Source organism: Microplitis demolitor, chromosome 6 (genome assembly GCF_026212275.2).
Source record: "Microplitis demolitor isolate Queensland-Clemson2020A chromosome 6, iyMicDemo2.1a, whole genome shotgun sequence".
Lineage (NCBI taxonomy): Eukaryota > Metazoa > Arthropoda > Insecta > Hymenoptera > Braconidae > Microplitis > Microplitis demolitor.
Window position 1 is genome coordinate 10,837,662 of NC_068550.1, and position 27,426 is coordinate 10,865,087.

At 27.9% G+C, this 27,426-nt stretch overlaps 1 protein-coding gene across 4 annotated transcripts; it reads right to left on the reverse strand.

Annotated features, from left to right (window-relative positions):
- Positions 1–2,461: 2,461 nt before the first annotated feature.
- LOC103577004 (zinc finger RNA-binding protein) lies at positions 2,462–26,907 on the reverse strand. Of its 4 annotated transcripts, none has more exons than XM_014440146.2 (11): positions 26,759–26,898; positions 26,159–26,316; positions 25,002–25,349; positions 20,353–20,952; positions 19,023–19,736; positions 17,967–18,207; positions 17,701–17,888; positions 15,410–15,555; positions 12,994–13,089; positions 3,887–4,007; positions 2,462–3,586 (listed from the first exon to the last, which is right to left on the reverse strand). In XM_014440146.2, exons 1-11 carry the CDS (start codon positions 26,806–26,808, stop codon positions 3,303–3,305), a joined length of 2,946 nt encoding a protein of 981 aa, XP_014295632.1. In that variant the 5' UTR covers positions 26,809–26,898; the 3' UTR covers positions 2,462–3,302. The 4 variants fall into 4 exon arrangements, with proteins under 4 accessions (XP_014295632.1, XP_014295631.1, XP_014295633.1 ...); XM_014440145.2 differs by having other exon boundaries at positions 25,002–25,367; XM_014440147.2 differs by having other exon boundaries at positions 20,353–20,838; positions 25,002–25,367; positions 26,759–26,895.
- Positions 26,908–27,426: the final 519 nt, after the last annotated feature.

A 27,426-nucleotide genomic window follows, 5' to 3' on the forward strand; every position in this document is an offset into this window, starting at 1 on the left:
TTTTTAACTTTGTTTTTTTTTTTTTTTAATGGTTTGTCATCGGTCACTATCATTTTTTTTCTTATATATATATATATATATATATATATATATATATATATATATATATATATATATATATATATCCTGATTAAAAAAAGCGATTAGTAGCGATTCAAAAATTTCAAATTTTTACGAATCAAATTAAATCCTTATATGGTATTTAAAAGTATTTGAAAAGATTTAAAATTTCAAAATTCGAATACTTTTAAATCACCTTGGCGATTATGAAGTATTTGGAGTGATTCAAAATCATAAAATTTAAATACTTTTAAATTCACTTTTGATATTAGAAATCTCAAGCGCGTAAATAATTTTGTTTTAATATTATAAATTCAATTAATTAATAAAAAAATTTTTTTACAATTTCCGAATTATTTAAAATCGGAATTTTAAATAACTCATGGTAACGCGCGCAACTTCTCCCCGCTATGGATATGCGCAGACCATGTCGGTACATAAAGCAGCTGTTAGGATAGAATTTTTTTGTGTTTTGATAAAATTAAATAATTATTTTCATAATTAATAATTAACATTTTCGTATAAACTTTGTGGCCAAACGATTCAGATAAGATTGAATTATTTTATTTTGTACATTTAATTAACTGCATGAGAAAAACCTTTATCCAGTATTCCGTTAAAGTCGACTGAGGCTACTTGCAAAACGCTTTTGTTAATAACAAAAAAAATTACAGCTTTTTTTGCTAGGTTTTTGTACCGGAAGATTCACCAGATTTTCTCTATTTTATTCAATTTTTTTTTTTACTCCGGCGATTTTTCGCCACTAAGTTTAGTACTAGGGCAAGTAGACTATAAACGATTATAAAAGGTTTTTTTAATATCAATTTTTCTTAGTTTTTTAGTTATTTGTCATTACCATCATCAGAGTTGGTCAGGAAATGTCCTACGCAGTGAATCAACGATAACTTAGCTTAATCATATGCTGACGAACTCGTGCTGACATTTATTAACGACATAAATTATGTTAACCCTTTTTTTATTTTTTATTATTTAGTTATAGAACCAAATAATAAAATTTAGACCATCATGGTCAGCATTATACACAATGTACCATATATATGCTATATTACTTCTATGTTATAATTTGTTAACTGCGATCAAAATTATCATTCCTACGCCTTTAAATGTGTTTACTCATTTACAAGCATAACGTTCGGCTAGGCTTACCAGACCAATTCACAGAGCTTTCGGTATATGTAGTTAATCCATATATACCAAAAGCAGAGTGTGAAAAGTCTAAGTCATCAAAGCTTCTCTTGGTGGGAAGTACCTGCTGTGGATGTTCACATTGAACTGAGGGAATATATAATATCTACGTTACTCAAGGGGGTGCGAGGATTTTATCAAGGGCCAATGACTAGAAATATATGTTTGGTCCTATTCACATGCATACGCGAGTGTAGGTACTCGTTCCGTACGAGTCGTAGGTGGAAACCGATCGTGAACATAGAGAATACAGTACATAGATTGTCTGCCGTAATCATGATGAATTATCATGAAATCATAAGCCAAATTAAATAATTAAAACAAAAAGGCTATTCGGCATCTAATATGGAAGTCAATTTCTCATTATTTCTTTATTTTTAAGTTTTAAGATAAAATTGAATTCAAAATAAATTTTTTTTGACATTGTAAATGAATTTCAAGCTTAAAAACCACCAGAAACAAAATGATTTTTAAATTTAAGTTGCCATCTCTTCCTATAAATACTCAACCGACTGTTTACATTTGTTAATTTGATCAAGATAATTGCCTAAAGAATAAGTATATAAAATTTCATGATCATCTGTTAAAAACTTTCAAAACACAAAAATCAATCATGTATAACTTTGAACCTTTGTGAAAATTCGAAAAACTATCGTAAACTAAAAAATAAAAAAAAGGAAAATATATCTCATTTCATCAGCTATAACATCCTTTTTACCCAATAATGCTAAATGTTTCCGTTAGAAAGTTATTTGAGAAAAAAGCGCCGGAAGTAGCGTTTTTCGTCAATTAGAAAATTTCAAATCGTCACCATTTCTAAACTAATTGATGGATTTCACTCATCTTTGAGCTTAACTAAGCTAATCATTCATAAAACAAGTGTGCCTTGTTTCATTAGGACCCGTTTAGAATTGTATGTAGAAGCGCTATCGCCGCAACAAGGCACGTTGTAATATATATATATATATATATATATATATATATATATATATATATATATATATATATATATATTTTTTTTTTTAACGAGTAGTATTTTTGGAACCTACGCGATGAATTATGATAGAATATGGTGAAATCCTTTGAAAATTCCACCATGAGGACAAATGCAATAGATAGATTTCTATGAAATATACTAATAAAAATAAATCGTCAAATAAATCTTATAATTAAGACGTGAATCAATAAACAAAAATTTTAGAAATTTTTATAATCTTTATTAATTAAATTATAAGATTTAAGAATACATAAGATACTTGTAACGACAATGATCTCAATTTCAATCAATAAACTAAACTTAAAACTCGCCTTGTTTTATTTCTAACTCTCTTAAGCAAGTTGATTACTCATCAATCATCTCAGATAATTATAATTATAATAAACAATTCAAATTACTACATTTATTACATAAATAATGATAAAAGATTCTCCTTCGTTAGTAAATCATTTTAAAAAAACTTTTAGTTCATTTGCGGACTTTCCGTATTTACGTACTTGATTAAAATTATTTTATTATTATTTAGTAATTATTAAACATTTATTACTAAACACACGTGCACAAGATTCAATACTACTATTTTTTTTATTAATCAATTAATTAAGTCCATTAATATATTTATTAATAATTTATTTTTTTTTTTTTTTACTTTTGATCGTTCTTAACAGTATGACTACAAATTGACAATGTCTTTTTAAATTAAAATTCCTAATATTAAATATCAGCAATTTTTTTTTCTTAAATTCAAATATCGCCTCGTAGATACGCGTTTATACGGAAATTTTGTTCTTCACACAAAAATGCAACTGATTTTTTTCTATTTTTTTAATCCAATTGATATATCATTAATAAATAATCTATTTATTTAAAGTCAATTTTCAACAAGTGAAATGTTAAATTTCAATTAATAAGTTAATTGCTGGCGAGTCAAGTTAATCGATAGTAAACATATTAAATGAGTTATTTACTTATATTTTTTATTATTGTTATTTTTATTAAATTAGTGTATTTTAGTGAATTATCGTACTCAAGTAATAAATTACTTCGAATCTGTTTCCATTTTCGTTTCTTCGGCCTTTTTATCTTTTTTTGAAGCCTCACAGTCGTTACCTTCACCGTTACTGTTGTCACGTCTGCGTTTTCGAGGAAAACGTCCTTTATGTTTTGGCGGCGGTAATTGCTCCATACCAAGTACTTTGTGAATTTGACGGAATGCAACTAAACGTAACGCGTGTTGAGCTGAGGCTGTTATATCTTCACGTTGTTGAGCTGTCATGTTGCCTATTGCATCCGTTGGTTCTTTCTCACACGGATCTGCTATTCCTATAATACAATACATTTAATATAAAAAATAGTATTATAAATAATTTAATAATTGATTCAAATTGATAAAGATTTAAATTGTAAAATGACTACCTACAAGCCTATATTTGAAATTCGAAGTTTTTTTTTGAAAATTTCAATATAGGTTTGTGAATATTCATTCCATAAAAATTAAAATTCTTTATTAATTCCACGTAATAAAATAATTCTTTTTATCATTGACAATAAATAAATTTATAATTATTATTTTTATTTTTTTGAACTGTACAATTTCTAAAGTCGATAAATTATCTAAATTACCCGGAGAACCTGGTAGTAAAATACCACCAGCAACACATTCAAGTAAACGACGTAAAGCTTCTCCAAGACTTAAAGGACAACCAGCTGTATTGATAACTTTCTCAGTGAGCAGTTCCAGTGCCTAAAAAATAATAATAACGATTTTTTTATTCATTTATTTTTTTTTTATTCAAATTAAAATTTTTAAAAACTTAGCAAAAAAAATCAGGCTACCAATTCATCGACGTAGTGTCTTAATATTGTTACCAATAACAATAAAAATCAAAAAACTTGATTGATATATCAATTAGTAACTACTGAGACACACTCAGACTCGTCATCGGTTTCATCATATCTGTTAATTACTTAAGGTTTATAATATGAAAGGGGGGGGGGGTTCTTCTTTTATTGAGATCAGTAGAAATTTACCATTAATATAACTAACAATGATCTTTAGCTCAAAAATATTATAGATAAAAAAATTAAGTAATTTAAATTAGAACTTTAAAAAAGCGCGAAATTTAAAAATTAAAATGTTAAAATTTTTCAATAACTTATTTAATTATCAACAAGTAGCATAAAAATATCTTCAAGATATCATAAAAGTGTATTAAAAACAGCAGCATGTTTGATTTTGTTTCAAAGTAAACATTTGCATACCTCAAGCGCAAAAGCGTCGAGGTTGTTTTATGATCGATCTATTATATTCAACTCATTCACTCACCTCAAATTATTTCTACACTTTTTTGACTACACTGAAATGGGTTAAATTGTATACTAATACAAAGACAATTAATTAGTTAAATATAATTAAAGAATAATTTTAGCCCAGTAATAAGTCGATTGATTATTCCATTAATTTATATCTAGATCTATAGAATGATAGGTGTTTTTTTCGAACGCCCATCACGCAAAAACTACTGAATATTTTGATACGAAATTTGCATTTTTTCATTCTTCTTGTAAAGGCTGAAAACTGACCGACAAATGAATCGGCCTTTTTTGGCCAGAATATATTTTTTTCAATAAAATTATCGCAAGTAAAAATCTTTGCCCAAAAACAGGCCGAAATTTGGCCAACAGTTGAATCGGCCTGTTTTTGGCTATAGTATTTTTTATTGAATGAAGTTATGGTACTTAAAAAAATTTCATGCAACTCAAAATAGAACAAAAAATTTTCAATTTGTGCACTGTTAAAAATTTTTGTAAAATTACATTAGTTTTACAAAGCAATAGTATGGAAAAAATACAAACCAATGTATGTCAATACAAAATTATAACACAATTTGAGTGATCTTGCATGATATTTTTGGAAAACTACTAATATGAGTTGTAATTTTATCATCTCTGTGTATAAATCGTACACGAGTTGTAATTTTACGAAACAGTAAATTGATAACATTGTTTTGAACATTGTTTTGAATAACAAGCGATAAAAGTTTACAAAGAATGTTTGTGATTCAATTTACAATAATTCTTATTAAAATTATAAATAAATATTATAATTTATATTGCAGTGAAATCATTCAAATTTTACAAACCGCAATTATTTCTTTACAAATTGTATAGTAGAATTACAGAGTGTATTGTAATTTCGCTATGAATTTTTATTTATTACACACGAGCTGTAATTTTACAAAACAGTACGTTGATTTTAAATAGAAATCGTTCAAAATTTACCAAAAATGTTTGTAATTTAATTTACTACAATCCTTAGTAAAATTAAAAAAAATTTGGAAAATCCAAAAGTGCACGACTCATAATGCTCATTTATTATGAAATAATAAAATAATAACAAAAAATGGCGGGAAGCACGAATAAATTTAAAATATTTAAAATTTGTTTTTTTTTTTTTAATTATACTAATAATTTTTTATCATTATAAAACAATTTTCTTAAAATATCTCGATTAATAACAAAAAAAAATATATATATATACATAAACAAATAAAAAAAAAGAATTGAATTGAAAAAATTCAGGCTTACCAATTAGCAATAGCACAAAAAAAAAAAAAACAGATGTACTAGGACGGTAATGTGCAAGCGCCCCTGGTGGAATAAATGTACGTATAATGTATAGATATATCACCATCCATGTTAATTTTAAATAGATATATATATGTATAGTTATACAGCCTTTTTATTCTTTTATTAATTGTAATTAAACGACACTGAATTACCTAGCCATTTTCAATAGGGGATCTACAATTCTTTCAAAGAATTTTTTAAAAAAAAATTTGTTTCAATTACTGGATTTTTTCGCAAGTTATCGTGTCTACGGGTTTCATACTTGACGGACAGGAATTTTTTTTAAACTATTTTGATGTTTTTTCGATTTTTATTGAACTAAATAAATTTTTGAAAAGTATGGAATTAATCTCCATTAAATTATCTTCAAAATGGTGTGCAATTTATCTTAATTCCGTAAATCAACAAAGGTATAATAATTCAAATAGTTGCCAAAGTGAGGCGAAAAAAATTTTCGATCGTAAAGCACTCTCTGATGCTTCGCATCATGAGTCGTGCAAAAGTATTATAATTAATATTACAATGAAGCCATTGAAATTTCACAAATTTTAGTTTTTTTTTTTTTTTTCACGAATTTTATTGTAGAATTGCAAATTGTATTGTAATTTTATTCTAAAATTTTTAATTATTATACAGGAGTCGTAATTTTACAAAACAGCATGTTGACTTAAGAGAAAACGCGTTAAAAGCTTAAAACTGATATATGCACTGATGGAAAATTTATATTGACTTAAGAAATATTTTCTTTAGCCAATAATTTATTTCTGTAGAAAGATAATTATCTTACTTCAAGAAATTTTGGTTTTGATTTAGATTTTCTTGACTCTAAAGATTTTATATTTTCAATGTCCTGAGTTATTGACTGTCAAATTCAAAATAGACTTTTTCGCTTTGATCAATGATGAATCCGGGCCAAATTGTCGTAGGGACTTTTTAAGGGCGGCAAATTAAATTAATCAAAAGAGGTTCAAGGATAGATTATCAAATACAATTTATTGAAGCTCATAGACCTTTTTTAAGACGAGCAAAAATTTCGAAATTTTTTTTTTGTGGTGGTTTTTTTTTTATCACTCCGGAATCATGCATGATAAAAAATTTTCAAGACCAGATCGGAGACTTAGACACTTGAAGCTACAAATTGGTTTGTTCATTTTCACTGTACGACCATTTTCCTCCAAGTTACAGCACGTTGAAAATCACTTAAAAATTTGGAATTTTTAAAAAGAGAAAAAAATCCTATGTTGTGTACAATTAAATTCAGCAGTCACTGTCGGTTGTGTAGCCTAGTCGTTAAAGCGTCGGTCTTTCGTGCGTAGGATCCCCGAGTTCGAATCCCACTAATCCGTGTGCGGTCATTGAAAAGTTTAGCGTTTTTTCTTTGAATTAAAAGTTTCTAATTCGATTAGAAAATACAATATCGCATATCTAATATTTCCAGCATCGCAAAAATGATTAGACAAGAAATTAAAAAAAAAATCTATTTTTTTTTTTTTCTAATATTTGTAAAATTACCAAACTGTTTTATAATATCATTAATCTAACAGAACTTCATACATTTTGTATAATTACAAAACTTACAATGTAATATAATAGACTAACTCTCGAAAAGCGTTTTGTAATATTTCTATAACTACTTTGTAATATTTCAAGGCAAATGCAGTGGAAAATGTTTTGTAAAATTATAATAGAAATTTTTAACAGTAAGCACTGTAATTTTAAAACACATATGATCTCGTGAAATAGTCCATTTAATTTACTCTTAACCGTTGTTGGGGGAAATTAATAAATGGATTTTTTTTTATTGATAATATGTAAAAGAATCCGTAGATCACGAAAATAATAAAAAAGCTCAATTCGGCCGCGTTTTTTTAATAAATAATAAAATAACAATAGGGATACCGAGACACCGTGTATTTTTATTAAAAAACTTTAATCTATTAATGTAGAACCCTATGATGACTGGTATTAAATTAAAAGGCGATAAATTCTGAATAAGAAAAGTCAAAAACCAATCTCCCTGGGTTTACTATTTTCGCGAAAAAAATTAATTTAAAAAAACAAAATAATTAGTTGTTTACATTTAGTCACGCTGTCGGTAACAGAGCTGCAGAAACTGAGCTAGAGGGCGCGTACAAGCCCAGGCTCAGTGGTTGTCATGTACTGCAATTTAAAAACGTAAGTATAAAGTATTTTTCTTGTTTATTTTCTTTATTTATTAACATGATAATAATAATACTCGCGTGGAATTCTTTTTTTTTTATTAATTTAATTTTTTGGTTACAAATTGAATTAATAAATAAAAAAAAAATATTTTCCATAACACAAAATGGTGAGAACATTTTAAATTGCAGTACATGACAACCACTGAGCCTGGGCTTGTACGCGCCCTCTAGCTCAGTTTCTGCAGCTCTGTTACCGACAGCGTGACTAAATGTAAACAACTAATTATTTTGTTTTTTTAATTAATTTTTTTCGCGAAAATAATAAACCCAGGGAGATTGGTTTTTGACTTTTCTTATTCAGAATTTATCGCCTTTTAATTTAATACCAGTCATCATAGGGTTCTACATTAATAGATTAAAGTTTTTTAATAAAAATACACGGTGTCTCGGTATCCCTATTGTTATTTTATTATTTATTAAAAAAACGCGGCCGAATTGAGCTTTTTTATTATTATTTTCGTGATCTACGGATTTTGTTACATATTATCAATAAAAAAAAATCGGTCTGTCGGTTGACCCTGCGGGCCAGCCCCAAAACTTCCCGCTGTTTTCGAGCTCTTTGAGCTCGAAAATCTTATTGCATGCGATTGTTTTATTATAAGTTTTTCAAACTCTAATAAGTTACGCTTTTATGCTAAAGTTTAAAAATTTAAGAATCGAAAATCATTAATGAACAAGCCTTTTTTAAATTTTAATTCCCAATTATGTTCAATAAACTAAATATATTGATGCAGAAATCAATGTCAGTGATCAAAATCAAGATTTGAATGAGTTTTGGCTTAGGTCAGAACAATAATATATAAAATATCCGAGAAAATGATTAAAAACTGTTTTTTTTCAATTTTTTCGTTGATAATATGGTTTAAACTAAAGAACATATTTCATGGCATTATATAATGATCAAAAGAGACCATAAAGAGGAAAAGTTTGTAAGATTTTAGACACATTTTAGTACAATACATTTTGATTTATCTGGAAAAAATAACATAGAATGTTATTTTTTTTAACTTTTTAACGCTGATATTTTTTGAACTAATTATCCAATTTTGACGTTTGAGGTGGCAATAGGCGCGTTTTACAGAATACTAGAGCTGACTAGAATTTGAAAGCGATCGATTCAGCCGTCTTGAAGATATTTGGAAAAAAAAAAAAAAAAAAAAAAAAAAAAAAAAAAAAAAAAAAAAAAAAACGTTTTTTTTTTACCATTTCTTTCTCCAACGATGTCTCTTGAACCAATTAACTGATTGAGATAGTTAAGGCGGCATTCGACGCGTTTTATTGAGTTCTAGAACTGATTAGATTTCGAAGTCGATCGTTCAATTCGTTTCTGATAAATCAATAAAAAAACTAAAAAAAAATTTTTTTTTTTTTTTTTCGTAATTCGCCAATATTTTCGAGTTTACTTGATCAAATGATCTGAAATTTTCAGGAAAGTTGACGGGCAACAAGCTCTTTCAATCGCCGCCTTAAATATCCAAATCGATCCATTAGTTAAAAAGTTATAGACGATACACATATACATACACACATATACACACATACATACATACACACACTCGGACATCATTCTGAAAATAGTCAGAATAGCTTCCAAGGACCTCAAAACGTCGACATCTGATGAAAACTCGATTTTCAAAAATCGGAGTGAAAACAATAACTTCCCGAATTTTTCGAAAATAGTCGATTTTCTTAGCGGGAAGTTAAAAATCCATTTATTAATTTCTCCCAACAACGGTTAAGAGTAAATTAAGTGGACTAAAAGTTTCGTATTAAAACAGCTACATATCTTGATTTTACAAATTATTTCCAATTGAGTTATTTTTGAAAATTACAACATTCGTCATGTGACATCGACAAACCTGATTTTATTAACTGTTTAGTAACATTAATACTTTTGTTTTGTAATTTTTCAAAACAAAAATAGTAAAAAATGTTTCGTAAAATTACAACGCCTGTTTTATTAAATTAAAAAATGTATTGGCAATTGACTTCCAACGCATTTTTTGTAAAATTACCATAGCAATTTTCAACAGTATATACGTATGTACGTATGTAAATATTTGTAACTTTTGAACGGATGAACCGATTTTGATCGTCAAGGTATCATTTGACGCGGCTTGTTGGTATCTGAAAGCTGAGAAAAATTGAGCTTGATCGGTAGGTTGCGTTCGGAGATATTCCAAAAATTAAATTTTTTCAAAAAATTTTTTTTTGAATAACTTTTCATCTGCTTAGTGGATTGATTCCAAAATTAACTGGGCTCTGAATCTTTATAAGCCGCGTCGAATGCCACCTTAACCATCAAAATCGGTCCATTTGTTTAAGAGAAACCGTTGCCGAAAAAATTAAAAAATTTTTATTTTAGTATTTTTTAAATTTTTCAAAAACGACTACATAAATCAATTTTAAAATCTGATCAGCTCTAAAACTTTATAAGCCGCGTCGAATGCCACTTCAACCGCCTCAATCGGTCAATTCGTTTGGGAGATATTGTTGGAGAAAAACGGTATAAAACTTTTTTTTTTTTTTTTTTTTTTTTCGAAAACAACGGCATACAGAAGTATTTTTGAGCTCAACGAACTCGAAAACAGCGGGAAGTTTTGGGGCTGGCTTGCAGGGTCAACTGATAGACCGATTTTTTTTTTACATTTCTTAATTATTTTAAAGTCTCTTCGATCGAATAATTTGAAATTTACAGGAAAGTTGATAGTTGACAAGCTCTTTCGATGGCCGCAATACCATCTAACTCGGATTATTCATTAAAAAGTTATAGAAAGTTTCCACACACACACAAACACTCGGTCATCACTCGGAAAAAAGTCAGAATAGCGTCCTAGGACCTCAAAACGTCGACATCCGACAATAACTCGATTTATGAAAATCAGGGTGAAAACAATAACTTCCCGATTTTTTCGAAAATCGTTGATTTTCATAGCAGGAAATTAAGAAATTATAATCTCAAGCATGTTTCTTATAGTTTTTATACTTGGTTCTATGATTTCGTCGTTACTATTTTTATATCAAAAAAATATTACACTGTGACCTATTTTCTTTACTAATACATAAGATTTTTTTTCGACAGCGTTAACTGCAAAGACTAATACATATTTTATGCACGAAGATTTGGCTATATAAATACGAAATTTGGAGAATTAGTTAATTCATTTTCAAAAGATTTTTTTAATTTCTCGCTATGAAAATTGAAAATTTTCAAAAAAAAAAAAAAAAAAAAAAAAAAAAAAAAAAAAAAAAAAAAAAAAAAAAAAAAAAAAAAAAGTTATCAGTTTCGGTACGATTTTTGAAAATCTCGTCTTCATCAGATCTCGACGTTTTGAATTAAGTTCAAATCGATTGATTCGTTCTAAATATATTATACGACGAAAATTAAATTGTTTTTACCTACATATTTTTTTGTTTTTTTAGTCTTAAGGTAGTTCACTCGCGACATTTGTAGCTAGAAGTATAGCGAAATCGTAACTACAAAAAGTTATAGATACTCAATGCGAGAATATTTTATTTTTTGTGAGAGACTGTAACCAATACATTATAGTTTTAAATATACAGATACACACTAATACAATTACACTGATGAGTATAATAAATGTGGCAACGTTGCAAACATTTATGTTGAATAGTCTATAGATTAAACGTATAGGTAGCAATCTTTATATAGTGTAAGTTCAATATACATGTAGTTTGTTATTATTGACAATCACAAATTTTGGATAGAATTAATTTTTTGCATAATTTCATAATTTTTTTTTAAAGTTACAAGAAAATCGCAATTAAAAAGAAAAAAATTGTTCGATATGTGCTACTTTCAATATCATAATTTTAAAAAGTTCTAAAACTATTAGAAAAGCTCGGCTGACCAATTTCAAAACACAGTAACTGACAAAAATAAAATTTTTGAAATATGTATAGAATCATGTTCACAAAACTCCATTGGAACTAAAAATACTAAAAAATCGATTTTGAAAAATTTGTCACTTACTGTGTTTTGGAATTGGGCAGCCGAGCTATCATTAATATAAGTTAATATAAAAAATAATTTTTTTGTTTGTTTAAAATCATTGAATAAATGTTTAACATTCATAAAAATTTTTTCGAAAAATTTTCCAAAAATTTTTTGACCTTCAAAACTTTCATGCTCAAAAATTAACCTAACTGACATTTGAATTTCCGCGGGTTAAGTATGACGACTGCAACGTTGCCGAATTGTGATTGCTGTACGCCACCACACGTCAAGTATTTCAAAATTATTTATATTTTAAAAATCAATATTTTTTAAACAAATCGGTTGAGAAATTCAGAGTTTTTTTTTAAAAAATTTCTAATTTTTTCATTCAAAAGTGGATAAGGTTTTTAAAAGAATGGTAAGAACCGTTTCTAAGATATTCAGGAAAATATATGTTTTTCTTATATTTGGTAAATCTCCAGAATGTTAATTATGCACTTTTTGATTGTTAATATCTCGTCTCACAATCGGTGAAAAAATTTCGTTTTTTTTTTTTTTTTTCATTAAATATTAGACATTTTTTTTAATCTCATGTTTTAATTTCATCGCATTCCTAAGAAAAGTCGTTTTGCGAGTGAGCTACTTTAAAGAATATAAGCTCTAGAAACTCACAAATTACCAATAATAAAATTTTTGAGTTTTTTGAGCTTGGAAACAATGGGAAATTTTGGGGTTGGCCCGCAGAGTCAGCCAGTTTGAAGATTCTTTAACTTGTTTTATTATTCAGATTTCAAAAAAAAAATTATTTTTACATAAAAAAAAAAAGTTATAGTGCCGGAAATCAAATGACGCTCAGCACAGCCGGCGTGAAAATTTCTAGTTAACACTAAAAAAAATATAATAATAATAACTTTAATTACCCATGGATTGAGTGGTCCCCATGTCGGTACACGATTACAAAGATCGCGCATAATACGTATAATAATAACGCAGTTCTGCAGTGATGATGCTCGAGCCTGTGTATAACACATATAAAATTTTTAATAAATAAATAAACAGCAATTAATGACTAAAATAAATAAATAACAAATAATAATTGAAATTGAAATAATAAATAAATAAAATTCCTTCATAACCTCATAATAATTAAACTTTATTAAATGTTTGCTTTGTGGTGGGCTTTAGCTGTCCTTCCAGCCTCGTTATTTTTTTAATAGTTTTATTTATAACCATTATTATTATTGTTGTAGCCCATGATATCAAATCATTACCGGGTGTTTATATATTTTTCATATAATTTCTCAGATTTGAAATTGAGTAATAAACTAACCCTACAATGTAATTAATAATAATCAGTAAAAAAAAAATTAAAAAAAAAAAAAAAACACCCGATATTTTTTATGACTGTGTTTGTGCTTGTCTGTCTTTGAATGTTAGATAAGTGCATTTATTTATCAAAATAAGATTGATTATTAATAAATAAGTAATAAACTTATAAAACTTTAAAATAATTTTTCAATTTAAATTTAATTTTGCACTAAATTCATTTTTAGACAGACGTAGAACAGACGTAGGCTGTTTATACATATTTATATATATATTTGTCTGTACTGATAAATCCAGAATAATTAATTAATATCATCGTTTATAATTCTTGAAAATCAAAAAAAAAATTTTTGTCATTTCTTTTTATTTCAGCTAACTGATTTACTGAAATTATAACTTTTTTGTCTATATATCTATTATTCTGGATATAAAGCAGAAAGCTAGCAGATGTAAGAATATAATTGATGGAAAAATTTTATTAAAAAAATTTTTGTCATAAATGAAAATTTTTATCTACCAATTTAAAAACTTAGTCCCACTGAATTTGAATAGTCTTAAATGAAACGAGTACCAATAATTGTTTTATTAAATTACCAATTATAATTAGATGGAACTAGTAACAGAAGGCTATTTTTTGTAGTTTTGTTTTTTTGAAGTTTGAAATTATAATAAAAAAATTCGCGGGGATCATTTAGAAATTAAATTTTCTAAAAAATTAGTACCCACAACTCGATATTTAAAATTGTAAAAAAAAAAGTTGGAAAATCCAAACGTGCACAACTAACTTGCTCATTAAAAAAAAATATTAATATTGAAGAAAAGCTCCCGTATTTTTGTTAATAATAATAATAATAATAATAATAATAATAATAATAATAATAATAATAATAATAATAATAATAATAATAATAATAATAATAATAATAAGAAAATAATTAAAAAAAAAAAAAAATGGAGTGTAGAAAGTGATCAATAGATATCGCCCCTTCAAAAGATGGCAAATAAATTTTTTTCATGGATTGTCAGTATCAAGTTTCTATGAATCACAATGAAACAAAAAGGATTTGGATAGTGATTTTCAGAGGGGTTTTTCTATTTAAGAATTCAAGTGTTAAAAAAAATTGTTTAAAATCAATCGGTTGTATATTTTGTAAGTTACTATGTTTACCAACATCCGTACATATTCGCGTTTATTTATTAGATTTCAATGCTAAGACATAGGCCGATTGGCAAAATATTGACGTATATCTCAGATTTTTTTCACTGTTTTTCTTTTTTTCAATCATTATTATCGAAAATTTGATTGAAAATTGTGTTCGTTTTATTTATCAATAAATTATCGTTCAAATAATACAAATTTTGATCTAGTTGAATATATTTGAATGAGTAACAATGTTTTTTACGTGAGTGAATCAGCTGGGACCGAGTAAGCGTTAGTAGAACACATCTCGTTGCTCCGCAATTGAGTTGTACAATATCGAAATATATGAAAAAAGTTTTAGAAATTTATTTTCCATTTTAAATATAATGTTGTGGGTACTTGCTTCAGAAAAGATTTCATTATTTACTCGATAGTCATTTTTGATTTATTGAAAAATTAAATATATGTAATATAAATATATTATGATATTTAGTCATTTTTTCTTCCACATAAATAGAGAGTTGGTACTCATTCGACGGTAAAATTTTCTATAAGATATAAAACTATCATATTTATATTGTATGCATACTGCTGCTTGACATGCTGATTAAAATGAATTATGATTAATTAATAAAAATTATATATTTAATTCTAATCCAAGGCTGGAAGTTCTAAGACTGCTCATAAAACTTAACTCTTGTCTATTCTTTATATTAATTAAACTATTGTATCTTCTTTTTTAATTTTTAAATACGGAACTTTATAATAAATTAATAAAAAAAAAATAATAAATTTATCAAACCGTGATTTTAATTTTTATCTTTTTTTTTTTTAAAGACTGATGAGTTTAGTTTTAGAATCGTTCAAACCTGAAACCACTTGGCATGCCTGAGTTGAGCTAAAGCCTCCAAACACTTAGCCTTGGGAAGTACATCTGGTGGGTCTGGTTTCGTCACTGCGGGCATCGCGGGCGTTGTTTGCGGTTGAGCAGCTCCCTGCTGCTGTCCAGCATTATCTGAGATCCCAACAAAGAAAGCACAACACGCTTAGACAACATTCAGAGTGTTTGATCATGCTCAATGGGCTAGTTTTTTAAATTTTTCGAACCCTCTCTTAAAAGTATTTTTTAATTCAATAACAAAAAAAAAAAAAAAAAAAAAAAAAAACATTAGAGAATTTCCAAAACATATTTATGATGAATATATTGTTATTAGTTATTAGAAAAAATTTGTATTTGAAATTTAAAAAAACTTTTTTTCCGGCTTATAATAAAAATTTATTGATGAACTTTTTTTTCAATTATAAGGTAAAAAAGACCTAATATCCGATCAGGGACTAGTACCAGAATACTCCATGTATTCGTATATTTATATTTTTAAATAATCTCTGATCGGGTATCAGGTCTTTTACCTAGTAAAAAGTCTAAAAAATAAAACAGCAACTGAATTATTGATCAGAATTATTTTTTCGAGTTATGATTAAAGATATGGAAAATCTTCATTTGAAATGGCCGTAAAAAAATTGTTTTGTTTATTTTTTACATTACAGTACGAAGTTGTGGTATAATAATTTACGAGGATCGATAGAAAGTTCAATTTCTTTAAAAATAAGTACCTACAGCTCTGTATTCAAAATTTCAAATATTAACAAAAATTTAGAACTAAGAATTTTTCAAATTTTTTTTACAATTTTAAGTAAAAGATTGTGGATACTCGTTTTAAACAAAAATCAATTCTTAACACGATATGCTCACATTCTAAAAATGATTGAAATGTATAATCGAATATAAGAAATCAGGAAATCCAAAGTTAAATTTTGTTTTTTTAAATAACAAAATACCTTTTTTCAAACAACTTTGAGAAAAAAAAAATTACAGTATTTTGTCATAATAATTAATAGTAATAATTTTAATCTAAAAATTATTAAAAATAAAATTTCAATTTACCTTGCAAATTCATAAAAATAATTTATAAAATGAGTATTGTATACTAATTATAGTAATAAATAAGTTAATAAATAATTAATTATTAATTTAATAAAAATAAAAATAAATTGAGGGTAGGCATGATCAAAAAGTCTTTAGTTATCAGATTGCCTCAGCGTTGTTTCCTTTCAACTACTGCTGCGTTCAATCTCACTATGTATCTTTTATTTCTGATATGATACAACAAATCACTCTCAAGACTCTAACACACATTTTAAATATTTAAAACCTTACAAATTTTTAAGTTAAATAATAAAAATACTTTTTATACTCTCGTTTCCCATTCTTCCATTAACATTTCTCTGACCGATGCGACAGTGTTAAAACAGTCCTCCAGATACAAGGTCTTTATGCTAAATAAAAAAGCCGTCATTTCTTTTTTCACAAAACTTTTTTTTTTTTCATATTTGGAGATAAGTATGTCTTGCTAGTACTCATTTAATAGAAAATTTTATTCTTTATAATTATCAATCGAATTGTTTTTCAATGTAATCATTTATTTTCTAATAAAACTTAATTTTTTTTTATTTTTTAATTTGGAAACTATACAAATAAATAAGATACTATAAAAAATTAGAGAAAAATACTTATCCCAAGTATGATTGATAAAGAATAAAAATGACGACTTACCTAGAAAAAAAAATTAGTAGCCGCCACTTTTTTTTCGAAAATTTTTTGTTTATATTTGGAGATAAGTATTCCTTGTTGGTACTCATTTAAATTGAAATTGTATTCTTTAAAATTTACTAATTAATTAAATTTTCCATAACTTCAATAGTGGCTGATATAAAACTCAAAAAATCTTTTTTTTTTTTTAATTTTTTTTTTGTTATTTATAAAAGAAAAAAAAATACTGATCTCATTTCAGATATTAAAAAAAATGACGACATCGTATTTTAAAAAATTCATTAGTCATGTAAGAGAAAAAAAAAATGTAAAACATTCAAACCGTTTAAATCCATGGTACTGTAATATCCTGGTGCTTAAAAAATATTTTAATAGATTGAAAAAGGCCATGAAAAGAACAAAATTTAAGTAGCACTTAAAATCATAATTTAAAAATAATAAATAAAATAATAAAATGATTATTAATAATTATTAATCATTATTTAATGATTTGTTGTTGTTGTTTATCCTTTTCTTGGCCGTTGTATTTATTATAATTATATAAATTACCTGCTGTTGCTGGTGGTTTAGCTGTTTCACGCATCAGCGGACTTGTTAATGTGACACTGACTGTTACAGTACCACCGGAAACTGTTAGTGCTGCAGATTCTGGATGTTTACCGACGTTGTAAGTTTCTTCTGGTGCAACTATTTTCAATTGTGATGGCAAAATTTCAGCAACTTTATTTAACAATGTCCTGAGAAAAAAAAAAAAATTATTAAACCTAATTAATTTACAATTATTTTCATTTAGTTATTTAATTAATTTAAATTACTTCGTAGGCTTCTCAGCGCATAAAACAACAAGACAGACATGATTGTCGCCAGATAATAATAATCCTTTAGCTAAACTACCGACGCGCATGACATCGCGAATAACACGTAAGTCTTCTTTTTCTTTTGGAGATGAAAATGTGTTAGTTGTATCATTATCTTTTTTCTTATCACCGTCCTCCTTTTTCACTTCAGTAGTTACTGCAGATATTGATATATTCCCTGCCGGCAGCATTTTTTTATCTGTAAAAAAAAATTTTTGACGAAGTTCTAATTTTTTTTATTGTAAGATTAAAATTTTTTTAAATTCAATTTACGAAAATCAGACTACCAATTCATCGATGTAGTGTCTGAATCTTGTTATCAATAACGATAAAAACCAAAAAACTTGATTGATATGTTAATTAATAACTATTGCGACACACTCAGGCTCGTCATCGGTTTCATCATATTTATTTTTGGATTCATTAACTACTTTTAGTTAATAATTTTATTATTATTTTTTTTTGGAGAGAGCTTTTATTGGGATCAGTATTAAATTTCCATTAAAATGACTACCCATAACCCATACCAGATTACCATGATAGAACTCTAATATTTTACATACAAAAATAACAACTTTGATTTTATTCCTGATAATCAATAACGCAGTTGTAAAAAAAATTTTTCAAATAAATTTTTATTCCAAAATTAACGCGCTCTAATTTTCATTGATGTTACTTATCATTTTTACAAGTAGTAATTGAATAACGCGACTCTAATTAACCTCAAGTATCTGATAGTTTTACAAAAATAAACTTGACTTGGAAAATTAAAATTCATATTTTGGAGGTTGAACATTTTTTTGGGGTCACGATTATTTTTATTTTGCTCAGCATTCAATTTCCATTGAAATAACTACCAATAACCCAACAGCATCATGAGTAATCTAATTTAAAACTTGATAAATACAGCAAATGGGTTCCAATTTTCAGGTCGTTGATTTTAAGTTCATTTCATTTAAACTAACTTACAATACTCAATTATTTAAAACAATAAAAAAATAAATAACAACTTACTAGCTTCAGCGAGGACATCAGAAACTAATTTTAAAGCTTTCTCAGTGTGTGAAACAATTTTTTTAACGGCCTGCAGTTCTTCTTCCTTTGGATAAATACTCGAGTGATGAGCATCAACATGTTTGTCATCAGATCTGCGAGGTACAACAGAGAACATCATGCCAGGTGGGCCGGGAAATGGACGCGGTGGCATTGGAGGTGCACCTGGACCACGTCCGCAACGACGGTACCACTCGTAGTACTCGCACTCTTCCTCGTAACGACGACGCTCTTCCCAGTAAATCATTTCCTCATCCATCATTGGACCCATCATGCCCATCGGACCCATCTGGTTCATTTCTTCGCGACGTCGCGAAAATTCTTCACGTGCTTGCTGACGGCGATGCTTTTCTTCTAACATTTTACGTTGCTTTAAACTCGGTTTAATATCAACGACCAAGTCTGGGTTTACTTTTTTCTTGTAAGCGAATCGATGGCGTCGGCCCTTCATGTGCATGTCTTTGGCATTAGGATCATTAAATCGACACTCGCATAACTTACAGTTGAAACTTATTATTTTTCCATCCTCAGATTTGTTCTCTTCAATATATTCTTGTCCCACTGGTTGAATATCTTTTTCTTCAATTACTGATTCTTCAACAGCTTCCTCTACAGCAGCTTCCTCTGTTTTAATTTCTGCTGTTGGATTTTGATTCACTGTACCAAGATTCCCAGCTATAATATTTTACTTTTTAATAAATATTTCAGTTAAACTATTTTATTATTAATTAAATTTTTTGTTTTTAAAATATTTTATTTATTTAAAATTTTTTAAAAATTGAATTTGTATAATTTTAAATAAAACGCGTACCGATGATTGTATAATTGAATTACAAAATAGATTTTAATGGAAATAATAATTAAAAACTATGATTTTTCTATTATGTCGATTATGGTACAAGGTTTTAATTAAAAAAATATACAGAAATCGTTTAGAAATAAAATTTTCTTTAAAATGAGCACCCACAAGTCTGTACTTGTAATTTCAAAAAATCATCAAATTTTATGACGAAAAATTTTTAATTAATAATTAATTAATTCATTTTTTAATTTTGTTTGAATTTTAAATATAGAGTTTTGGATACTCAATTTAGAGAAAATTAAATTCTGAACACAATAGTGAACTTTCGTTTTACATACTCTGAAATTGAACGTATTCAAGAAGAATCAAGAAATAATTATTTTTAAACAAATTTTCCAATTCATTAATTATTTTCATACTAATTAAATTTGTACCACTTGACTTTAAAATATTAACATATTTTTTTTAGTAATAAGTAAATATACTTACATGCAACAAAATTAATTTTAGGAGTAGCAGTAACCGTCGATTTTTTAGCAGCGGCGCCAGCGGTAGCAGCACCGCCAGCAGCAGCTTTAGCAGCAGCAGCAGCAGGTTTTGGATTGAGTACAGTTGGATCAGCACTCGGAATCGGCTTACCAAGTTTAGTGTGAAGTTTAACGACTTTCTGGTGCTTCGCCCCACGAATATGTGCAGCGTAAGCGTCATTACCAGTACAAGTAACATCACACAATTCACATCTGAGTGAATTACCAGCGCCCCGCGCCGGGGGTTGTTGTGGTACCTTCATCGACGCCTCTTTCTTCTTATGTTTTTGACCCTCCAAGTGCTCACGATAAGTCTGGGGCCCAGCGCAGCTGATTTTACACACATCGCAATAGTGTAATTGCTGGGGTTTTGGTGGCGGCTTGGCTCTCATACTCTTCATTCCACTTCCACCGGCTCCAAATCCTTTACGTCCGTAGCCCTGCCAACCTCCAGTCTTCTGGTTAGTTGTATTGTTGCTGTTTGCACTCTGTTGGGCTACGTACATTGTCGCAGCGCTATAAAGCGCTGCGTCATACCCGGAATATGCTGTACTTGCCGTTTCTAAAGAATAAATTTAATACCCATATTCACAAGATAACTAAACCCCCATACTAAATTATTTGTTTGTTATGACTTTTTTTTTTTTTAATTCTTCAATAATTTTTTTTTTCATTTCAATTCTTTAATAATTTTTTTTTCTTTTTAAATTAATTTTGATTTGAATTATCATTTTCTTCCTTTATGGGAAATGAAAAATTTATTTCTTTTGAAACGGCGTTTTTTATTGATGAATGTCTATTAAGTTTTTTTTTTTTTTTTTTAAATAAAATAATAAACTTTAAATGTAAAGAGATAAATTTTTAATGAAATTAATATGTATTTTGCGATAATTGATAACACTTGTCAATATATTTGACAAGGTATTTTTTAATAAATATTCTTGAAAAATGCCACTAACAAAATATCCTCAGAGGAGAGCAGGGTTATTCTGAGTGTGGATTAATTATTATGATAGTGATTGTAATACTTTAAAAGATGAAACCTATTGATGGTATGATGAAAAATTACTTATACTTCGAATAAAATTCCGAATCTATTGAAGTATTTTTTACTCCAAACTGTAGAATAATTCAGTAGTTTTCGTTAATCTTCGGTTAATATCGGCTTCTATTACATGTCTTTTATTTCGCTCGCAACAACTTACATGTTACGCACACAAACGTATGCTTGGAAAAAAAGACGATCTCTATATCTTTCTATAACTTAATATTCATTGTAAAATAAAAAAAAAAAAAATTTGTATCTTTTCATTTTCAACGCAATACGAGTAATTCTTTTTTCTTTTTCAGAATATTTATTTCAAGTCATATTCTAATGCAATTAGATGGTTTTAGATTTTTTATAGAAATTTCAATCTATTAATTGTAATTTTTATTTTGATTCAATATAAATTTTATAAAACTAGCGTACTTGTTTCGCGTGCAAACGCGCGCGTGTCGTTTTTCATATATTTATTTAAATGTATGTTTTCGTTTCGTTTGCATATATTTTTTTGCTTTCGGCCCATCACGTTACGAATAGTTTAGCTTCACATATATTTCATCTAAATTTTATTATAGGAAAGGATAAGTCATCAACTTTTTATCATAAAAAAACCTACAAGTAAAAATTGAATTAAAATGTGTTGATGATTTAGACAGCCGCTAAGGGTAATGTTTACTCGTAATTGTGAGTAAAAATTCATCCTATTGATTTTTGCTCACTGAAAGAGTAAAATTTCGTAATTCAAAAGTAAAAAGTCGTAATGGCCCAAGATTACTCGATTTAGAATAATTTTTCGAATAAAAGACATGGCAATATTCATACAAAAATTCTTTCCGTGTACCGACTATGCCGAAAAATTTCAACTACAGTATGACCATGGGCAATGCAAAAAAACAATATAAAATTATAATTTTTGTGACAGACACTTGAAATGTACGACATTTAGCACCTATAACCGGCAGCTAAAAATATTAGATAAGATACAGCTGGTAAAAAGATACCTAATCGTTGTAATAGTGACGCCATCAACGGATCAAAAAATATTTTTTGGTTGCATGTGTGATAGTAATCCCTGATAACACGAGTTGATCGTGAAAAAGTTGGTCATTCATTAGTTTCCGACCAACTTGATGACAAGTTATCGACAACTTCAGCTTTTGCAAACTTTTGGCTACAAGTTACCGCCAACTTTCTCAGAAAGTTGGCGCCAGTATGGAGCCGCAACTGGAATACAAGTTTCTGAGGAAATTGAAAGGAAACTTACCGTCAACTTATGATTGCCAACTTTTGCCACCAACTTTCTCAGAAAGTGACCGTCAACTTTTTGGATTTACAACTTTTGCCACCAATTTTCTCAGAAAATGTCTATCAACTATTGGAGGTACCAACTGTTGGTGTCCAGTTGCGGCTGCAAGTTTCTCGTCAGTTTCTCGCCAACTTGGCTATCAGGGTAAACGATCAAAAAATATCGAAGTAACTTAACGAGCCATCTTGTGACAAAACTCATCATCATATTAATTCGTACACTTACCGACTTCTCTCTCATTTCCAACGAATACTCAAAACAATCTGACCAAATAAATAAACGTGGATTTATAACCAGCCATTTATAGGCACTAAATATAGTACATTTCAAATATCAGTCACAAAAACTCATGTATTTATCTAGAACAATCGAGTCTAAGATGCTCGTGTGTTTGTATCCTCGCCTTCGGCTCGGGCACCAATCTTCACACCTCGCGTTTTAAACATGATCGCACTCGATAGATAAACTACTAATTTTAATTTTCATTTGAAAATAATAAATTGAATAAAAACATCTATTTTATATTAATCATCAGTTTTTTTTTGTTGATTACGAAAATGTCTTATAGTTCTATTTATACATATATTAGTAGTTGAGAAAACTTTTTATGCGTAGTTAAATACAGTGACTACAATGACCACGACTATTAAAATAGTTAAATGAACTATAGATGATAAATAAACTAAAATAGTTACTGATAGTTTTTTTACTGGTTGATACGAATTAAACAAGTAATTATTATTATTATTATTATTACTAAAGCATAAGTTTTGGGAACAAATGTTCAATAGTTTGCACAATGAAACAAAAACTGTTAACAATGTATAGTTGATACTACAATTTTCAATTAGTTTCTTTATCTTAGATATAGTACAAGTTACTGTAAATATTAGTTGAGATTACTTTACTGCTATTTTCATCCTTTCATAGTTATCACTACCATACACTTTTCTCGCAATGAATGTTAAAATTTTCAAATTTTAATATGGTTACGACAGTTCAAGGTCATTGAGTATTTTAAAAAAGTTGAGGGCATTATCCAAGAATGACCTTGAGAAAAAGTTATGAAGCCTAAATTGCGGAAAAGCTTTCGTAGTTACAATTTCACCGAGATATAGATTTGAAAAATGATTACAGTTGTTATCAATTAATAGTTAAGGCCATACTCAAGCAGTGTCCCCGACTTTTTAAAAATTTTGAATGACTTTCAATTGTCATAAGCGTATCAAAATTTAATTAAAAAAAAATTTTTGAATTTTTGATTGAAAAAAGGACAACGTAGAAGTAATTTAGACAAAATATAGAATTTAAAAAAAATTATTTACAGTTGATATCAATTGGGAGTTGAACAAAATTTATTGAATAAATTTTAGTCTAAAAAATTCAAAAATTCGGATTATAAAATTCAGATGAAGATATTACTGAAATTGATTTAATAAATTTTTTTCAACTCCCAATTGATATCAAATGTAAGTAATTTTTTTTAAATTCTACATCTCAGCGAAATTACAATTACGTTGTCCTTTTTTCAACTGAAATTTCAATTTTTTTAAAAGTAATTTATTAAATTTTAATACGGTTATGACAGTTGAAAGTCATTGCATACTTTTAAATAGTGGAAGGTATTGTCTGAGAATGCCCTTAAACAAAATTATAATTCCAAATGTCAAATTTTGTAGGCTAAAAGTTATTTGCCAAATTTCGTTCAACTCCTAATTGATAACAACGGTAATTTTTTTTCCAAATTTATATCTCGGCGAAATTGTAACTATATAGTCCTTTTTTTAATTAATGCTTTGATTTTGTAATAATAATTAATACAATTTTAATACGGTTGTGACCGTTGTAAGTTATTGAATATTCGTTAAAACTGAGGGTAATTTTTTGAAAAAGCTAATAATTTTCAATAATAAGATTTATATTTTGTATTTTTGGCTAATTTGAGATTGTTAATAATTTCGAATCGTTTACTTTAGTAATCTCGGAAAATTTTTAACATCGAATAATTGATATTTTATATTAATCAATCGATAAATTAACTAAGCTCTTATTTGATTTTTACAATATTAACTTTTGTTTCTAGCTACGCAACTGTCCCCTATACGAAATATTTCTTACAAAATGCTCTTAAATAAAATATATTTTATGTATGGTTGCTACTGGATTAGATAAAAAAAAATTAATTACAAATTAAAGAAAGCTATTAATAAATATTCATCTTGGTATACTTTCTAACTCGAAAATAAATAGACCAACTTACTGTTAGTGGCAGCAGCAGGAGTAGCAGCTGGAGTAGCTGGTGCAGTATAACCAGATGAATAAGTTGCGTTTTGTGTAGGATTTGATTGCTGATAAGCGGTACTTGCTGCTTGATAAGTTTTAGCTTGTCCAGTAGTTGTTGCTTGACGAGCAGTACCGGTGTAAGCACTCGTAGTACTGTAAGCTGGTTTAGCAGCTTGATAGTGAGTCTCAGTAGTTGTGTAAGTTGCAGCAGCTGCCGCGGCAGCTGGTTGTTGATAGTAAGTTTTAGTTGCGTCGTACGTCGCCGCTGGTGCAGCGCGTCCGTATCCGTAGTCGTATGTTTGAGCTACCGTACCAGGGTTTGCTGCTACAGGGGAAACAAAACCTAATAACGGATCGATCAACATTCTACTTTACTTATGTTATCATTACTACTGTTATTAAATTAAAATTAAAAATTAATCCAATAATTAATTTTTAATCTTTATTACAATATGTTTACAGACAAAGTACTTTAAAATCAGACTACCAATTCATCGATGTAGTGTCTGAATCTTGTTATCAATAACGATAAAAACCAAAAAACTTGATTGATTCATTAACTACTTTTAGTTAATAATTTTATTATTATTTTTTTTTGGAGAGAGCTTTTATTGGGATCAGTATTAAATTTCCATTAAAATGACTACCCATAACCCATACCAGATTACCATGATAGAACTCTAATATTTTACATACAAAAATAACAACTTTGATTTTATTCCTGATAATCAATAACGCAGTTGTAAAAAAAATTTTTCAAATAAATTTTTATTCCAAAATTAACGCGCTCTAATTTTCATTGTTGTTACTTATCATTTTTACAAGTAGTAATTGAATAACGCGACTCTAATTAACCTCAAGTATCTGATAGTTTTACAAAAATAAACTTGACTTGGAAAATTAAAATTCATATTTTGGAGGTTGAACATTTTTTTGGGGTCACGATTATTTTTATTTTGCTCAGCATTCAATTTCCATTGAAATAACTACCAATAACCCAACAGCATCATGAGTAATCTAATTTAAAACTTGATAAATACAGCAAATGGGTTCCAATTTTCAGGTCGTTGATTTTAAGTTCATTTCATTTAAACTGACCAACTGTATGCATTTACATTAGAAATAAATATTTACCTGCATAAGTCGTGCCAGTGGCTGCTGCAGCAGCAGCAGCTTGATAAGTTTCGTACCCAGTAGCTGCAGCAGCAGCAGGTCTCTGAGTATAAGTTGCAGTAGCTGCTGGTGTCACTGCATATCCAGCTTGCCCAGTCTGATAAGCAGCACTGGTTGCTCTAATTAAAATAAAAAAAATCACCAAATAAGTTAACAATCAATCACTAGTAAGGTCTATCAGGACAAATCAATGCAGTAAATTATAAATTCATAAAAGAAATAAAGTTGAACCTTTAGTCGGCAGCCAGTTATTAGTTTTAATTATTGCAATAAATAAAAGATATTTAAATAAATAATAATTTAATATTGATATATAATTAATAAACGAAAAATTTGTTATTATAAAACCAATAAATCATGGCACATCGCGGCAGATATAAAATGGCGGACATTACCGGCATAATGTATCGCATGGTTATGAAATTATTGGAATGAAAAAAAAAATAATAATGTGTAATAATAATTATTATTATTCAAGTTTATGAATAATGATTTAAATTTATTTAATAATATTAATTTATTATTTATATTAATTGTATAATTATTTTATTAACAACTTACCCATATTGAGTACCACCGTGTGTAAATCCGAAGTAATTATTCTGTGCCATCCTTTTTACTTATTCCCACACACAACACAGAGAGACGCCCGGAAAGAAGGAACGACCAAATTAACAACGGAAGTCATTGGGCGTGTCTCTTGTTTCCGATGAAACTCCCGCTTATGTTTGAATCCTATTGGCTTTTCTGATGATTCCGGCTAAAGAAACATTTTTCATTGGCTGATAGTGACTCAGCTTTAAATTTGACGTAAATCAACGATCTTATCCGATTGTTTAATTATTGCTGCGCACTTCAATGATCAATATGCGCTTTCAATTTGTTTTTAGGCCGCGGGAAAATTTGAATTTAAAATAGATAATAAACTATTATTAATTACCAATTCAATAGTAAGATGATATTTTTAACTATCAACTATTGTTAGTGAAATTAATTTTTATAAATATGAGCAAGATGAATGACCCAGTAATTAGCCATGGTGGTTTCTAAATTTTCGTTTTTAATTTTAAAATTAAAATTTTATGCATACTGAGAATTTTGTAGTAATGATTACCATCGAAAATTTTTAATGGTTGGTTGGTAGATACTGTGGTGATTTTTTAAGTTATTACTATAATGCTATTGAAAATAATCGCGTTATTGTAAATGTAATCGACCCCGAATAATAA